This window comes from Apium graveolens, unplaced genomic scaffold (genome assembly GCF_009905375.1).
Source record: "Apium graveolens cultivar Ventura unplaced genomic scaffold, ASM990537v1 ctg4305, whole genome shotgun sequence".
Lineage (NCBI taxonomy): Eukaryota > Viridiplantae > Streptophyta > Magnoliopsida > Apiales > Apiaceae > Apium > Apium graveolens.
In genome coordinates, this window is record NW_027418483.1 from 20,118 (window position 1) to 39,302 (window position 19,185).

A 19,185-nucleotide genomic window follows, 5' to 3' on the forward strand; every position below is an offset into this window, starting at 1 on the left:
AGCTAAAGCTAGGACTGATTTTTGTACAAGTAACACCAAGAAATGAGTAGAGATTTTTATTTGATTTAAGTTTTATCGAGAGGGGCTAGAAATCCATCATATGCAAACACTTGTTATGATGCTATTACAATGGATCAGTGATTTTCCTACTAGGAGTGGTTTCGTACACAATTTTATCATTGAATGTTCTAATGTCTTCAAGTGATATGAGAATGAGACTTTGTTCTCGACTTCTCGTACAGCAGAAACAAAAGTATCTGTAATAATATCAACTGTGCAATTCAAAGACATTGGATGGAAGAACAGAGCATAAGAAAAGGGACTGGTTACATACAGAGGATTTAATGATACAACTGAATCAGATTACGAATGTAACCATTGTTCCTTTTTCTATAACCTCATCGAAAGACTATGAAAATTCTTGGATAGACCTGAAAATTGCTTATTTGCCAGACATTTGATATTATTAACTTAATTCTCTTCTCTTTGTTGGCTCCCAAATCTTCAGTATCTAAGCAATGTTTGGTATGCATTACATTTGTTTTTCAAGCACTTTCTATGGTTCACACTGAGAGAATAATATTCTTCCGTATAATAAATAAATATCATCATCATAACAAGGAAATTCAGAGTTATTTACTATACTTTGGTTCAGTTCGGTTTAAAAAATTTAGGATTTTTGGTTTTGGATTTTTTCGGTTCAGTTCGATTTCTGACCGAACCGACCGAATGTTCAGCCGAATTCATGCTGGCGAGTAGCCAGCACGGAATCGATTCGGCCATGTAATACATATCCGAAAAAGCATATATGCAAGAATAACTCATTGATAATGTTATCTTGGCAAAAGCATTTTATGATCAAATTGGCCTATACATAGACTAATTAGATTCTTTATTAAAGTAAAAGCTTTACACATTGAGAAATTGGAAGAATGATCACTAAAAAGCATCCAATTCTAATTCAAATTTCCTACAAACAAAATGAATGAAACACAATTCTTGAAGAAGAAACAAAAAAATGTTGACAAGCCTTCCACAATATTCACTTCTCTTTCTCTTGTTTCTACTTCTTCAAGTTAAAGCCAATATGTTTATGTATGGAAGCTGCTCGCAAGAAAAATTCCAACCAAACTCGCCTTTCGAAACAAATTTTAACTCTTTGTTGTCCTCAATAGTCACCTCCTCTTCTCATGCATTGTACAACACATTTGCTCTCGGTAATGACACCTCGATTTTACCGGACTCTGCTATTTACGGATTGTACCAATGTAGAGGTGATCAGAAGGTAATTGATTGTTCAAAATGTATCAAAAGTGTAGTTAGTCAGGTAGGATTACTGTGTCCTTATGCAAATGGAGCTACTTTACAACTAGATACGTGTTTGGTAAGATACGAACATTTTGATTTTCTTGGAACGCTTGATACGAGTCTTAGGTTTAGAAAGTGCAGCAAAAGTGTTAGTAATGAGGTCGAGTTTTTTAGGCGTAGAGACTGATGTTCTTGCCGACTTGCAAAGAGCTGTAGGGTTTAGGGTTAGTACTTCGGGTTTAGTCGAAGGGTTGGCGCAGTGCTTGAGCGATATGAGTGCTTCGGATTGTGGTTCGTGTTTGTCGGATGCTGTTGGTAAGCTGAAAAGCTTGTGCGGATCCGCGGAAGCAGCTGATGTGTTCTTGGCTCAGTGCTATGCTAGATACTGGGCTTCTGGGTACTATGATTCATCACCAAGTATGTAAAATCCTGACAATATCAATATTTGATTACTATTTTTTGCTAGGTAACAACCTTTTTGAATGAGAGAAAAATATGTGTGAAAATTCTATTACGATTGTCAAATTAAGACCTGTGAGAGCGGGTAAAGTTTAGCCGCTATTCTATACTTTCATGTTTTAAAACGCGACTATGAAGCTGGTGATTTTAGAACGAGATCAATTTTTTTCAATTGAACATGAAACAGTTGAACCTCGATTAAGTTATAATCGATAAACTAATAACCTCGTTAAATTAATAATTTTTTCCGGTCCCAAGGACAAAATGTATTTTTACTCCGGATAAAATAATAAACTCGCTAAAGTAATGTTTTTCTTGATTCTAACCATATTATTTTTAAGAGTTTAATCGTAAACGAAAGCAGAGGCTAGAGGGTGTGTTTGGTATTGTTGTTTCTGACAGCAACAGCAGCTTTTCGCTGAAAAACAGTTAAAAAACTGTTTGGTAAAATTTAAAAGCTGATTTTCGAAAAAGTGTTTTTGGCCTAAAACCTGCTGTTAGAGAAAGTAAGTCCCCCATACTTTTAGAAAAAACTGTTTTTCAGCTTTTGCGGGAAGCAGACATCAAACATTACCAAAAACATCATTATTTTTAATTTTTTGCATCAAAACATGTACATATCAAAAAAATTACCAAATAATCATCTAATTTTTATAACAACACTTTTTCTAACGGCACATCAATTTTTAATAGCAATTCCAAACAGAACCAGAAGCTCTTGCAGAGGAAAAAGAAGGAATTGAGTGGATTGTTCTCTTTTTCTTTTATTTAGAACTTTAACCTTTTTCTTTACATCAAACTAAAGTAACAACCGATGGCCTGTGGTTATCTTCAAAAAGAATAAAGTCTTCTTATACCCCATACATTATCAATTTATCATTCATCGCAATCAATATTATACATAGTATTTACTCAACAGTGTTATGGTTCTACAGGTTCCAGCAATGATGATGTTGGAAAAACAGTCGCCATAATCGTCGGAGTCGTGGCTGGGATAGCGGTTGTCATAGTTCTTCTCTCGTTCTGCAGAAAAGCATGTCACTAGGCCCAGGCGCAGCTAGTTCATCGATGTTCTTGAGTTTCCTTTTTCTGTGATCTCCGGGAAACTTACTGTAATTTCCGATACCAGTAGGATCAGTTGTATTAGCTACATATTCTATGGTTGGCCTATTCATTTTCATTACTTCAGTGAACGGGCTGCAACTTCTTAATCACAACTAAGATGGTGCACAATGTCTGAGGACTCACGGTGCTGCGATATTCATTTCACCTGCCAAATGTTGGACTGGTCCACAACAATCGATCGTTAACAACCATCCATCATCTATCATTTTATACAAGAGTAAAGTGCACTTTGTGTATGTGCACTTTGTGTGTCAGACCAATTTAGGTATCATATTTTAAAAACTCTCGAAATTTCGTGTACATGAACTCTGCCCGTTTTTGTGGTCAGTGTATTTCCGTCAAATAGAGCACATAACCGTTACTTTTGGTGGGGGCAGTTTTGTCAATAAAATATACAACGACTCTATTTAAGTCCATTCCCCACTGTATTTACCCTCAACCCCAATTGCTTGATATCTAAACCCTAATTGCATCCACCCTCTACAGAAATGGCAGAAGACATGGAAATCTATGATGACATTCTTGATCTGGCATGTGATTGCAACCGGTTGAGCGTGGTGAAGACTCGTTGGTACGGCGAAAATGCTGGAAGGAGGTTCAGAGAATGTGCCGAAGAAGAATGTGGCTACCACAAGTGGGTAGACCCACCATTTGGACCTCGAGCTGTAGCAGTGATTGAGGAGCTGCAAGAAAGTATTGCTGAGCAGGTGCACAGGTCCGGGCGCAGGATAGATAGGCTTATCGAAAAGCATCAAACTGAGATGAATAATGTGAAGAAGAAGCAAGAGTTCACAGTCATTGCTATGTTTGTGTTATTTTCGCTAATGATGAACATGGTTCTTGGCGCAGTTGGACAGGAAGCCGTGGTTGAGGATGGAGGTTACTCTTTTGAATCTGATTAAAGCACTGAATGGTTGTTGTTTGCAGATGGTTTTGGTTTGCAAATGTAGTTATGCCAAGTATGCACAATTTAGTGACTTCAATTTAGTTGTATATTGTTGGTGTTCTTGTTTAGGTACAATGTACTAGGTGGTTTCTTTGAACAATGTAGGGGTGCTTTGGTTAATGTAATATTAGACTTTGATTGGAAAATATGTTTGATAATTATTTTTGTTACGTTAAGTTTGAAGCACTTATAGATCAATCGACAATGCACATTGTAAGACTATATGATTAATATCCGACGAATAATATAAGCAACATATTGTATGATATTAATGAGCGACAAATACAATATAAGCAAAAACCCATAATATATTAAGCATTAATCAAATGGTGACAATAGATTATGAGCACCGTACCAAAAGTTTAACATTTTAATGTTATCGACCTCCAAAATATTCCACCAAGCAACTACATAAAGCAACATACATCAGGTGGACAATAGGGTATACAAAGCATCCTAATACCAAGTTCAAATAGACTATGATAATACTCAAATTTTCCAGACAGGGTGCTTGCTTAAATTAGCCTCCATTTGCCTCCTCCTTGCCTCAATATGTGCCCTAGTAGTTGTGGTTCCCTGACCTTGAACATTTGTCTGTTGTGCCTTCAATATGAAGTGGAGTTTTTTGAACCTTTGCCCTTCTACTTTTGTTTTGTAATACCCCACCCCTGAGTGTCTTCAGCAATGGTCCTTTTACTCACCCCAAAAGTTGCTTCATTTGTTGTTCCACCTCCACCAGCTTCAGTGGAAGCATCCTGGCCGTCAGAAGTCATTTGTGGCTTCTTAGGGGTTTTAGTCCTAACCTTGACCACCTTCTCACATCCATTTGCTCTATCATGTGCCTGTGTAAGTGCATTGTTCCTAGTATTAATGTCTTAACAAAATAATCAGCAACAATATTGAACATAAATAGGCTTACCCTAGCAGGACAAGTCCTTATATTATGATTGGCCTCAGTACAGTAGGTACACTTTATTTTGATATTGTGTCTTTTAAGCTTTGTTCCAGATGCATCAGCTATATCATTCACCTTGCTCCTCTACTTCTTTGGCCTCCCAGGTTGAACCTTTTTTTCTGGGGGCAAGGGCCTTGGATAGGGTGTTTCAGTCCATTCTGTCTCTCCTACTATTGGCTCAACAATGTTTGAATAACATTCTAAAAACGTGTCTTTGGTGTATGACATGTGAATAAAAGGCTCATATGGTTTCTTGCTCCATGCTATGCATGCACAAGCATGGTAACAAGGAATACCAGACAGGCCCCACTTCTTACATACACAATTATGAGCCTCCAAATCTACTACCATCTCATAACCACCAGCAGACATTATCACTAAATACCTAGAACCTCCACTCCAAGTCACATGACAACCTTTACTCTGATATATTGCCCTATATATGAATCCAAAGGTACCTAAAGAAAGTTATTTGACTTACTTGTCCAGCCTCCTCATAGCATTAGGACACACTGGATTGAGGGCATAGCTGTTCAACATTTTGTCTCTTCTCTTCTGAATTCTCACCATAACATCATTATGAATGGCCTTTAGAATAGATATAATAGGTAAATCCCTGTATTTCCTGATTATGCTGTTAAAAACCTCACAATGGTTATTAACAAACATGTCACTCCTGCAAAGATTCCCGAATGCACTCTGGTACCACTGACTTCTAGGTTTTTCACTAAGCCATTCAAAACACTTCCTTGACAACTGTTGGACAGAAATGTAAATATCAGGGTATAGTTAGTGAAATGTAATTGCACTTTATATGAAAAATATAAAATTTGACTAACTTTTTTCATCTCTTGCATATGTTTGTTAAATGTAAGTCAGTGGTGGCCCTAGCAGCCAACCGCAAATACATCCTCACACCAATGCCTTTATGCTCCTTCCACATGTTCCTATATAGATGCATGACACAGAACCTGTGTTCAGCATTAGGGAATACAGCTTCCAAAGCATTTATCAGGCCCTGCCAAAGCACCAACCAATCATTAACTACTATTATATATAGAAGTATTATTATTATTCAAATCTTTTACCTTTTGTATGTCACTTATAAAAGTGAATGCACCATCATTCTCTATCCACATGTCAGACTTGAGGCTCTCTAGAAACCAGTTCCAACTGTCATTATTCTCAGTTTCTACAACTGCCCAGGCAAGGGGATACATTCCATCATTTGCATCTGTTGCCACAGCTGCAAGCAACTGGCCACCATATGGGCCCTTCAAATGACATCCATCCAGTCCAAGTAATGGCCTACAACCATTTCTGAATCCCATTTTTAGTGGACCAAGGCATATGTACATTCTTTTAAATCTCTTCCTATCACCTTCTGAGTTCTTGATCTTCTGTCATAATTTGAACTGTTGACTGAGGCATCACCTTCAAAATATGTTCCCCATACTCCCATACTCTCCCATACTGATCCACATGTTTACCATTTATGTTGTCCAAAGCTTTCTTCTTTGCCCTTGCAATTGCATATACACTAACATGACAATGTCAGTCATTAACAACTTTTTTCAAAAAAGCAACTAGTGGCCATGTTGGATTCATCCTGATTTCATCTTCATAATGCTCAGCAATCCACCTTGAATTAATTTGTTTCTGATAAAAAGTAGATGTGCAGGTATGTTTAGGGTTGTATACCTTGATCTGATAGGTATTGGTTGAGTTCATCTTTGAAGCATAAATCTTCCATTCACATGGCTTCTCACAAATAAACCTCACCCTGATACCATAGTTCCTGCATATCTTAATAGGTCTTCTGTGCATAATTGCTTGCTTTTTCACTGCAGCTCTGAAGATTTTAGCATTTGGAAATAACATACCAAGCTGAAACTCTGGGTCCTTCATGTCAGTTATGGGATTGAAGACTGGAAATGTGACTTCCTCTTCATCAATTGAATTGCATGTCATCCTCTCTTCATCACTGGATGCATAGTTAGTAGAGGCATCACTAATATTTCCTCCTTCATCTTCACTACAACTTTTGTCATCTTCCAATTTTTCATTCTCAGGAACTGTGTCCTTTTCCGCAGGCTGCTCAACAATGTTTGCTCTATCATTTGGTTTCTTTTTCCCTTTCCCTGGGCCTTCTCTTTCTTTTTCTTATCCCTCAAAATCTTGTGATTACAAACCTTATCATCAGTTGAATCCATGTTTAAAGCATCAGAGTAAAAACTACAATCACTCAGAACATCTCTATCCTCCACTGGGTTATAGTCCTCGTCAGATTCATCATCACTGAACCCCCCTTACATTGTCACTAATATCTCCTTCATGATCTTCCATCATATCAGCAATGTTTGCTCCCACCTGCTCTTTTATAACGACTCGTATATTTTTATATTGTTTAAATGTGTAAATATTAAATAATTACATAAATAAAATATGTATGTGGGTTCTGTCAGCTGGATAGTAAATTATTATTACTTATATGTGATTATTGGTGTTCGAGGATGATTTGTGTAATAGTTGTGAAGCTGTGTTGTTTTGTTTTTGTATTTAAAGGGATCATATTCAAGATTTATTTTCATAAATATGGGGATTATCTCTAAAATCATTTTTATAGCTTCATAATTTTATTAATTATTTTTAGGAGTTTTTAAAATTGAGAAATTAATATTTCATCAATTATTTAGCCATATATGATTTTATGATTTCAATTATTTGTTAAAACCGTATTTAATTCCGGGATTCTTTAAAAATTACGAAATTCATATTTTATTAAGTTTGAAATATTTCATTAATTTTAAAATTATATTGGAAAATTTTGGAATTAAATTGACCCGCGCATTATTTCAGTTAATCGCCAAATGCGGGTCCGAGTTACGCTTCAAAAATGATTTAAAAATTCTAGGAAATTTTGTTTTATTAATTCCTAATTATTTTGGGATTTTAAGATTATTTTTGTGAATTTCGAATAAAGTTATAAAATGCGAATTAAGACATAAAATGCAGATAATAACGAATAATTGGTGTTTGTGAATTTGAGAATTGACAGTGTTGACTGGAATCGGTGGTTGGGAATTGTATTGTATTGGTTTGAATTGGTTGTGATTGATTTGACGTCGGGACGTTCGACGGGTTAGCAGATAATCAAAGGAGGTGCTGCCCAATTTCCGGAAAAATTATATTACGGGAATACGAGGCTTGTACTCAATGACTATCGGAACATCGATCAGTTATATTAACATACTCTAAACAAAATCTGATTATGTGTTGTGATGAAACACCTTACGAAAATCGATAACCCTAATTTCATAAAAGGATAAATATACCTATTTTCTGAAAACGAACCGATTTTCGAAGACGTGGGCCCTAATTGATTCATGTATTATAATACCGAATATATTACGAGTCGGATTTTGTTAATGTTCGGGTAGATTGTTAGCGAGGATAGTCAAGCATACTCGGCCGTCTAATTTAGGGTATTTTGGTTCATGTATGTTCCAGTTAAAATCCTTAGCATCCCGGTCAGTGCAAAGCCAGTCAAAAATTAGTGTTAAAGCGTATTAAGGCAAGTACCCCTGACCATATCTTTATGGTTCAGCATATACGAATATAATGTTATTTTATTATCGTAGTGGAACAGAACGATTTAAGTTACGTATCCCCTGGGTTCAAATTGTTTTGTTAACTTGGTTTTGGGGGAAAAGTAACTTCTGAAAATGCCTATCTCTAAAATTTTGAATAAAATGAAAATGTTTTGGAAAATATGCTGTGTTATAATTGTTTTGACAAGAGATAGGTAAGTGATTTGGAAAACTGGATAAAAATGATCAGATAATTGGATGAGTGTGCGCAGAAGGCCCGTAACGGCCTGGAAGTTAGTGTAAGAGGCGAAGTGGTTGCGCACCCTGTTATAACCACCAGTCCAGCGTGACTAGAGACCTAGATAGTCTCTGAGTTCCGGAACAAGTTTCGTAGGATAGCCTGATCAGCTGTCTCACCAGGGATCATCCAATACTTTTATATCTGAGCAAGTTTTATAGTTCCTGTGATAGGACAAGTTTTATAGGTCCTGTGATGGGACAAGTGTTATAGGTCCTGTGATAGGACAAGTTTTATAGGATCCTGTGATGGGATAAGTTTTATGGTTCCCGTAACGGAACAAATGATTTTGGGTCCCCGTAACGGGACAAATGGTTTTATGGGTCCTGCGATGGGACGGAAGATTTGAGAATGATAAAAGCATGCTAAAATTGAAATTGATATTTATGCACAGCACACAACTAATGATTTGGTTTTACAGAGCATGCTAGTTTTGATATACAGTTCACACATGTTTTACTTATTTTCTAGCAAGTTATGATTTCTGTTCCTATAATTGTTTATCATAAATTATTTTTGATTACTATTCATATAGTGGTACTGCTGAGCCATTGATTGCTCACCCTTGAAAAATGTTTTATATATGTATTGCAGATACCTAGGAGATTCTTCAGTGGTAGTCGGGGCAGAGTTTCAGTTCCTTCCGTGTCAGGCTCCTCTGAGGTAGTTATGTTGGACCCAAGCGAGTCTGTTGAGTTGCTGAATAAAGATAGTATTGTTTGAATTGTCCTTAGTAAGTTGGTTTTGTGATGGTTGTAACCTAAGTCATACTTAAACTTGGAAAAGGTCTTGGTAAAGGGGTCAAAATTATGTATAATTAATAATTTGGGTTATATTGTTTATTAGTATTGTTATTAGTGATGTCAACTCCTGACCCCGGGGTTGAGGCCATCACAGTTGGTATCAAAGCTACAGATTTGAGTCCCTGATTTAGGTTAGGAATAGAGTCTGAAGAGTGCAAGAAGGTTTATTCTATATAGATATGAGTCAGCAACTCAACCAGAGGAGCGAGTCTGTGAGTTTAGTCAAGGGTTCGAAGGCGTAACCCTGTTGTTTGTTGGGGATTGGCTGGAACTGCCCTAGATTTTTAGTAAGTCTCCCTTATATATAGGTATCATTGGAAATGTCTAGTTGAGATTTCCTAGTTTCTTTTCTCGAGCAAACGAATCTGATTATTAAAGTGCAGGTGGAAGGGTAATAGTCAGCGCCTGCCATGACTAGCCGAGTCCCATAGTAAATATGGATTACTGAGGTTTATACCTGGAGCCCTTATATTTCTTTCCTCGGAAGGTTCTATCGGTTGATTAGGGCATACAATACATATGATGTGACTATTTATCTCTGTGACAAAGGGTCTGGTGGGACGCCACTGAATTATGTGTTGTAAACTGTATGGTACTAAGATTGGCCATCTTACGTACTTGTATGGTTGCTCCCAGTCATATCTGCATCTTCTTCACTTTTCTTTTAGAATGGATTATCTTGATTTTGAAATTTTTATTTGGCATTTTATGGAAATGAATTTCCTTCGGTAACCTCTGTGGTCAGACCATCCTAGTTATGGAAAGTAAACAAAGAGTTGACCGTCAGGAGAAGTAAAAGTTCCGTATTCGGTTGCTATTTTGGAATAACGAAAACAGAAAGGATTGGTGATCCATGGGAGAAGGTCTTTGTCTTAGAAAAGTTAATTCATTAGTACGCTAGTCTATGGAAAATGATAGGGAACCGCCTTTAGAAGTATGGTTGGCTGAAACTTTGATTAGTATGTGTAGAAGAGGTCCTTAAGTTGACCTAGTTTGCGAAGTGGCTTGCTGGTAGTTGTGACTGAAATAGCTAACCCCGTTTTATTATGTTGGTTAGTGATACATATGGTTATTAACATGTTATGTGTCACAGTATGGTGAACTGTGGAGTGGAGTGGTGAAAGAGGGTTAGTATACTTGTTAGTGGTTTGGTTGATGTTGATGGGTTGATATGGTTGTTGGTTGAGTGTTGGTGTCGGTTCGAGTCCGACTGATAGTCAGTAAGATAGAGGAAATGCTGCCCAAATTTTTGGAAAATACCCTACTTTTAAAGATACAACGCATACTATGATGTGTTAGTGGGATTTCGGATGATACTCCAATTGGTCAATTTAAGAGGAAGAGTTGGTTAATTTTATCAGCTAATGGTCAGTTATGTAGAAGTCGGTTCCAATTATATGAAGTTAAATGCTAATGTGGTTTTCAAATTCGAAAACAAAGAATGTTCAATGCTTCAAATGCGGTCATAAGGGTCATGCTGCGTTGGAATGTAATCCAGAAAATCCAGGAGTTATTCGCTACCATTTTAGGAAGGATATTACAAGGAGTTGTGGAACGGTTACTCAGGGTATTACATCCCAAGGGCCAATATCAGCACGGCTAGAGGCAGAACTTCCAAAGGGACCAAAAGATCGAGCGGTTAGAATTCGGACGTAGTGCAGCTGATCCGACACCCTTAAAGCTAGAGGAGTTTGATATGATTTCAGTAACGAATTGGTTGACCTGTCATAAAACAAAGATTAATTCGGGAAAGATTAATAGTAAAGCGTATGGAAGTCAGTAGGGTGAGTTGCTAAACGAAGGAGCAAGATAAGAAGCTCTTCCAATTGTGCGAAGAAAAGAGTTAATAAGCTAAGGTGATAAAGTAGATCCACCTTGTGTAAAGATACGAGGAACAAAATACTTAAGTTGAAGGAATCGAGTAACATGTAATTATCTTGGAATTTCCTTGTAGGCTAGTGGGGCGAAATAATAGTTCGATAAATGTAAAAGATATTAGTCAGGAAAATGAGCATACCAGATATAGTCCCTTAGTTTACGCCAGAGATGTTGCTAAAAAAAAGGAGGAAATTATGAGAGTATGTAATAATTATCGGGAGTTTAATAAAACTGACGAATAAGAATGAGTAACCCCTATTAAGAATTAATTACTTATATGACTTAATTCAAGGAGTGTGTTAGTTCTCAGGGATTGACTTAAGATCCAACCTGAGGACATATCAAAGATTGTGATTAGGATGAGTTACGAATGTTGTGAGTTCTGGTGATAATATATAGGATAATAATTGTATCAGTTGTATATAAGGAATTAAGGAACATGGGGTACAAGGAGTACTTGGATGATGTAATTGTATTTATTGATAACATCCTCGCCCATTTAAGGACTAAGGAAGGCCAAGTTGAACACCTGAAGAGATGTCCGCGAAGAGTTAAAAAGTAGAAATTGTATACTAAGCTTCAAAAGTATGAAATTCTAGTCAAAATTGATTATGAGCCACGGTTGTTTGAGTAACTACAAACCAAGCAAGGTCCAATTAGGGACAGATGTCTTGAGTAGAAAAGATGGATTGAGAATGAAAGTTGGGGTTCGAATACCTAAAGGTGATAAGAAGTGAATATATGAGATTACTCTCTAGTCTTAACTGGTGAAAATGAGTAAGAGGTGTTCGAATGTTTGGGAACTAAGTTGAAAGTGAGTACTAACTATCTTCTTTAGACGAAGGGTCAAAGTGAAAGGACGATTCCGGCAATATAAGGTATGTTGAAAATATATAGTTTGAATTTAAAAGGAAATTGTGGTAATCACCTACCATAGATTGAGTCTTCAATGCTAATAATTATCATGTTAGTAGGAAATGCTACCTTGCGATGCATGTGTGAGCATAAGTGTGACTTTCCCTCTATTGAGAGAAAGTGGGAGTAGAAATGTTGTTAGATCCTGAGTAAATTTAGCGCACCAAGGACGTAGTGGTGTTGATTCGAAAAAGAGTTGACGCAGTTTGGGATGGACAAAGAAAGAAGATGGATTTGCATCGAAAAAGTATGAATATAAAAGTAGGATCGTGGGTATTAACAAAAATTTCACTTTGAAAGAAATTGGTTAGGTTTAGTTAGAAGGAGCGAGTTGAGCCCTAAATATATGTACCTGTTGGAGGTATCGAGAAAGATAGATGAAGTGCTCATGAGTTAGCATTGTCATTACAGTTGCAGACCTTTATAATGTGTTCTGCATGTCATTGTTAAAGCGATATATTTTTGATTCAAACTAAGCCGTAGAGTAGGAGCCAATGGGCTCTCATCTAAATTGTTCTGCATGGAATGATCGGCCCAGAACCTAGGTCATTATGAGCGAGACCTTAGGAATGAATTTATATCTATAGTGAGTATGCTTTGAATGAATCCTCGAGTAGAAGAGTCGACTTGGGATTTAGAGTCAGATATGCTTGACAAATATGCCTCACTTGTTTGGTTAAAAATCAGATTCTGAGGACAGAATCTTTTTAAGGGGGGAAGATTATAACGACTCGTATATTTTTATATTGTTTAAATGTGTAAATATTAAATAATTACATAAATAAAATATGTTTGTGGGTTCCTGTCAGCTGGATAGTAAATTATTATTACTTATATGTGATTATTGGTGTTCGAGGATAATTTGTGTAATTAGTTGTGAAGCTGTGTTGTTTTGTTTTTGTATTTAAAGGGATCCTATTCAAGATTTATTTTCATAAATATGGGAATTATCTCTAAAATCATTTTTATGGCTTCATAATTTTATTAATTATTTTTAGGAGTTTTTAAAATTGAGAAATTAATATTTCATCAATTATTTAGCCATATATGATTTTCTGATTTTAATTATTTGTTAAATCCGTATTTAATTCCAGGATTCTTTAAAAATTACGAAATTCATATTTTATTAAGTTTGAAATATTTCAAGAATTTTAAAATTATTTTGGAAAATTTTGGGATTAAATTGACCCGCACATTATTTCGGTTAATCGTCAAATGCGGGTCCGAGTTACGCTTCAAAAATGATTTAAAAATTCTGGAAATTTTGTTTTATTAATTCCTAATTATTTTGGGATTTTAAGATTATTTTTGTGAATTTCGAATAAAGTTATAAAATGCGAATTAAGACATAAAATGCAGATAATAATGAATAATCGGTGTTTGTGAATTTGAGAATTAATAGTGTTGACTGGAATCGGTGGTTGGGAATTGTATTGTGTTGCTTTGAATTGGTTGTGATTGATTTGACGTCGGGACTGTTCGACGGGTTAGCAGATAATCAAAGGAGGTGCTACCCAATTTCCGGGAAAAATTATATTACGGGAATACGAGGCTGTACTCAATGACTATCGGAACGTCGATCAGTTATATTAACGTACATCTAAACAAAATCTGATTATGTGTTGTGATGAAACACCTTACGAAAATCGATAACCCTAATTTCATAAAAGGATAAATATACCTATTTTCTGAAAACGAACCGATTTTCGAAGACGTGAGCCCTAATTGATTCGTGTATTATAATACCGAATATATTACGAGTCGGATTTTGTTAACGTTCGGGTAGATTGTTAGCGAGGATAGTCAAGCATACTCGGCCGTCTAATTTAGGGTATTTTGGTTCCTGTATGTTCCAGTTGAAATCCTTAGCATCCCGGTCAGTGCAAAGCCAGTCAAAAATTAGTGTTAAAGCGTATTAAGGCAAGTACCCCTGACCATATCTTTATGGTTCAGCATATACGAATATAATATTATTTTATTATCGTAGTGGAACAGAACGATTTAAGTTACGTATCCCCTAGGTTCAAATTGTTTTGTTAACTTGGTTTTGGGGGAAAAGTAACTTCTGAAAATGCCTATCTCTAAAATTTTGAATAAAATGAAAATGTTTTGGAAAATATGTTGTGTTATAATTGTTTTGACAAGAGATAGGTAAGTGATTTGGAAAACTGGATAAAAATGATCAGATAATTGGATGAGTGTGCGCAGAAGGCCCGTAACGGCCTGAAAGTTAGTGTAAGAGGCGAAGTGGTTGCGCACCTTGTTATAACCACCAGCCTAGCGTGACAGAGACCTAGCTAGTCTCTGAGTTCCGGAACAAGTTTCGTAGGATAGCCTGATCAGCTGTCTCACCAGGGATCATCCAATACTTTTATATCTGAGCAAGTTTTATAGGTCCTGTGATAGGACAAGTTTTATAGGTCCTGTGATGGGACAAGTGTTATAGGTCCTGTGATAGGACAAGTTTTATAGATCATGTGATGGGATAAGTTTTATGGTTCCCGTAACGGAACAAATGATTTTGGGTCCCCGTAACGGGACAAATGGTTTTATGGGTCTTGCGATGGGACGGAAGATTTGAGAATGATAAAAGCATGCTAAAATTGAAATTGATATTTATGCACAACACACAACTAATGATTTGGTTTTACAGAGCATGCTAGTTTTGATATCCAGTTCACACATGTTTTACTTATTTTCTAGCAAGTTATGATTTATGTTCCTATAATTGTTTATCATAAATTGTTTTTGATTACTATTCATATAGTGGTACTGCTGAGCCATTGCTTGCTCACCCTTGAAAAATGTTTTATATATGTATTGCAGATACCTAGGAGATTCTTCAGTGGTAGTCGGGGCAGAGTTTCAGTTCCTTCCGTGTCAGGCTCCTCTGAGGTAGTTATGTTGGACCCAAGCGAGTCTGTTGAGTTGCTGAATAAAGATAGTATTGTTTGAATTGTCCTTAGTAAGTTGGTTTTGTGATGGTTGTAACCTAAGTCATACTTAAACCTGGAAAAAGGTCTTGGTAAAGGGGTCGAAATTATGTATAATTAATAATTTGGGTTATATTGTTTATTAGTATTGTTGTTAGTGACGTCAACTCCTGATCCCGGGGTTGAGGTCGTCACATCTTTGGTATGATCAACATACTCCATATTTTCAACCTGTGAGGGGGCAAACTCCTGAGTGTGCACCCCCATCAGCATCAACTACAGCAATAGGATCAGTTGTGATGGCATACACATATATAACCTTTGATGGTGGAAGCAACTCACATATTTCTACAATATCGCAATCTTTGTCCAAGGTATGCAAACCTCTTGTCATATCAGTCTTTGACCACTTATAGAATATGGTGTACACTCCTATTTCCCCACACTCTTTTAACATGCTTATCAACTCCAGTATAATCATTGTATCTGACTCACACAAATCAAAATAGTCATAGGACCCCCCAACATATTGAATGTCTAAATCTGTCTCACTAAACTTGCCCCCATAATGCAATTTAATAGTGAACATGTCTTCATAAGCTGCAACAACCAAATTTACCTTGTAAAACAACTTTACCCATGCTTTACTAAACAACAAATTGACACTACAGAGCACTCCATTATAGCAATTACACATTTCAAAAAAAAAATAACACATTTACCCATCCTATACTGAACAACACATTGTCAAAAAAAGAGTAAAAACACTCATATTTAGCAATTACACATTTCTACAAACTTTGAATGTTATAACAAATCGATGACAACATGCACAGGGATCGACAACAATATATTGATTTTAACAAATGCACTTAACACGCGTACATGGATAAAACCCTATTTAACAAATCCTAGGAACAGATCATGAGCTAGAACAAACCCTAGGTCTCAACTCAGGGTAAAAACTTAGTTAAAAACAAACCCTAAGTACACAAAACCGAGTGTAAGTTCTTACCATCATAAGCAGGACCTTCGTACCTTCGTATGGCTTGTAGATGTCTTTGTCACTAGCTTTTCTCCGAAACCACCCCATTCTTGGTCGAATGAGCAGAGGCAAGAGCAAAATTGGCGAGAGGGAAGACAAAAACGAAGTGATGAAATGAAAAGGGTAAAGTAATTTGGGGGTTTTAACTGTATATATTTATTGACAAAACTGCCCCCACCAAAAGTAACGGTGTTAGTTCTATTTGACGGAAATACACTAACCACAAAAACGGGCAGAGTTCATGTACACGAAATGAGAATTTTTAAAATATGATACCTAAAGTGATCTGACACAAAAAGTGCACATACACAAAGTGCACTTTACTCTATATACAAAGATAAGCGCAGATATGATGACATGCCCCTGCATTCGTAAAATATCTTAGTGTTAATGTTAAATCTTATTGACAAAAATTTGCAGTGGATAAATGGTTGCAACAATCGATTATTAGGACCGGGATCCTTATATCAGATGGTCTGTGAAATCATTAGGAAATTGAATATTAATATTATTAATAGTATGTATCAACTTGATGTAAATCATGATCACAAAACCTGAAGTTTCCAAAGTGATATGGCATATATAAAGTAATGGTTTCCATTACCTAAAGTAAAAGAAAACCTCGTCTATCTTTCACTAATTCAAAAGTTCTATTAACTTTTCGAGAGAAGGGCAATATGAAAGAATTCAGCGTACTACAAGTCTATAACTTATACAAGCATCTTCGACGAAGGTACACCGTAACCGGTGGAAGGGTCCAGACGCGGCATCGGAAGGAGCAGCCCCGCACACCAGAGTTATTACCGATTGATAAAAATAAATATACCAATTATTAATACGAATAATTAATATTTAAATTAAACAAATAGGGGTGGGAGGACTACACAAGTCCCTCTCTAAACTGTTTTTATATGATGTTAAGTAAACAGTCATTCTAAAATTTTAAAATTTAATTGTAAATTTCCAATCCTTCTTATATCACTTAACAATAAGAATCTTATTATATAGCTGAAGATTGAAGATTTGAAACTCTAATTTATGATAAGGCTAAAGTTATGCAAGCGTGTGCTTGCAATTGCAAGTACTGTACACATGCAAGAGTTGATCTTTATATAAAGTAGATTGATGTTCCTAACAAATTAAGTCTGATTAAATTAGTTCTGAACATTCAAAGTTTGCTGAATATGTGTTCCGGCAGGTCACAGTTTTTTTTAAAATATGCCTGCATTATAAACAAGAGACCTTATTTATGCATTAGCTGTATACCTTTAAATAGTGTTCGACACGTATTTTAAGGTGCATATAAAGTAGAGTTCTGTAATTTTTTTACAATTTTGTTTTTCTTAATAAAAATTAAAACATTCAACTTTTATTCTGAAAAAAAAATCGTAAAAATAGGTTACATAACTATACTATTTATACACCTTAAAATACATGTCGGACACTTTCTCAGAAATGTAAATAATGAAAAATAACATACTTGCGCACATAAATGTTCTTCGATTATTATGTGTTAATCATAGAGGCTGCTCACTTAATTATCTTAATTCCTTACGTGTCTGACAACATATATCGAGTATTGCGTTCGTACGTGGCATTCATGTACAGTTGAATTTCGACCTTTTTTTTATAATTAATCACACATGTCATCGAACTTGTGATCTTCCACAAGTCCACCCGGGACACGAATCTAATCACTGTACTAACAATTTTATCGACATTAATCCTGGACCTTTGGTTATGAAATACGAGGAATAACAATAACACTGTATTATGTTTTTCTAAAAACAAGAGAGTAATTGATACATGCATGTCTTTAATTTATGTATACATCATTTACTTGAATTAAAACAAAATTAGTATTGTGTACATTTTCAACTCCAAACTATAGTAACAAATGGCGTGCACCTGTAAATCAAATGGGTCTGTTTGGCAATTCTGATTCGCTTATAAGCTCGTAACAGTTTATTGACGAGTGTTTGTCGACTCAATTTATAAGTTGAATTTAGAACTTAAATTTAGAACTTATAAGCTGATAAGTTTAATGTTAGTAACGGCGTAATTTTTCTCAACCTATTTTTTATTTTTTATTTTTTTATCAATTTTAGTTTTATAATATACTTTTAAAATGTTAATCAAACTTAAATTATATAAATTAAGATAATTATATTTAAAAAATATTTATTTTAGTTCATTTAAATAAAAAAAATTAGGGGTTATAATTTAAATTATCCAAACACTTATATAACTTATAAGCATTTATTAACTTATCTCTTATCACGCACTTATTCGATTTAAGTTATAAATTACGTATTTTAAGATTTTCCAAATGGGCACCAAATGTGCGTTTGTATCGGCTTCCAAACAAAAATCTACTATGTGCCCCAGTTTTTGTGAGGGTGAAGGACAAATTTAGCATATTTTTACACAAAATTGACAAAAATAACCAATTTCTGAAAAGTTGGCCAACTTTAGCCGATGGGATACCCAACTGTCAGTGTAGTATCCACTTTATACAAGATATCCAACTGACAGTGGAGTATCCCATATATGAAATACCCAACTACCACTGGAGTATCTTATATAAATTGGGATACCCAACTGACAGTGAATTATTCAATCGACCAAAATTGGCCACTTTTTTCAGAATGACTATTTTTGTTAAATTTTTTCAAAAATTGACTATTTTTGTCATTTTTTCTTGTTGTGATGCATTCATGCGTTGAAGTTGCTTAATTAATTATAAAGAGTCTACTCTCTAGTTGAAATGAGTTAAATTGCTTAAATTTTTTTAAGATAAAGGCAACATCAAATGAACACATCCTAGTTTTACTTAGACTTATTCCAACAGAAATTAACTAACACAACATATTAAAAACATAATAAAAACAGGAATTTATTCTTTATCAATTATTTTTTACAATTGTTGG

The 19,185-nt window shown here is 35.4% G+C and overlaps 2 protein-coding genes and 1 pseudogene across 2 annotated transcripts; 2 read left to right on the forward strand and 1 right to left on the reverse strand.

Annotated features, from left to right (window-relative positions):
- The first annotated feature begins 904 nt into the window (after positions 1-904).
- On the forward strand, positions 905-3,258 carry LOC141701708 (plasmodesmata-located protein 8-like; annotated as a pseudogene).
- Positions 2,569-3,997, forward strand: LOC141701709 (uncharacterized). Its single transcript, XM_074505342.1, has 2 exons — positions 2,569-3,157; positions 3,379-3,997. The coding sequence occupies exon 2, from the start codon at positions 3,381-3,383 to the stop codon at positions 3,792-3,794; it is 414 nt and encodes a 137-aa protein (XP_074361443.1). The 5' UTR covers positions 2,569-3,157; positions 3,379-3,380; the 3' UTR covers positions 3,795-3,997.
- Positions 3,998-4,479: 482 nt separating this feature from the next.
- On the reverse strand, positions 4,480-6,124 carry LOC141701712 (uncharacterized). Its single transcript, XM_074505344.1, has 5 exons — positions 5,882-6,124; positions 5,710-5,811; positions 5,275-5,549; positions 4,882-5,178; positions 4,480-4,699 (listed from the first exon to the last, which is right to left on the reverse strand). Exons 1-5 carry the CDS (start codon positions 6,122-6,124, stop codon positions 4,480-4,482), a joined length of 1,137 nt encoding a protein of 378 aa, XP_074361445.1.
- Positions 6,125-19,185: the final 13,061 nt, after the last annotated feature.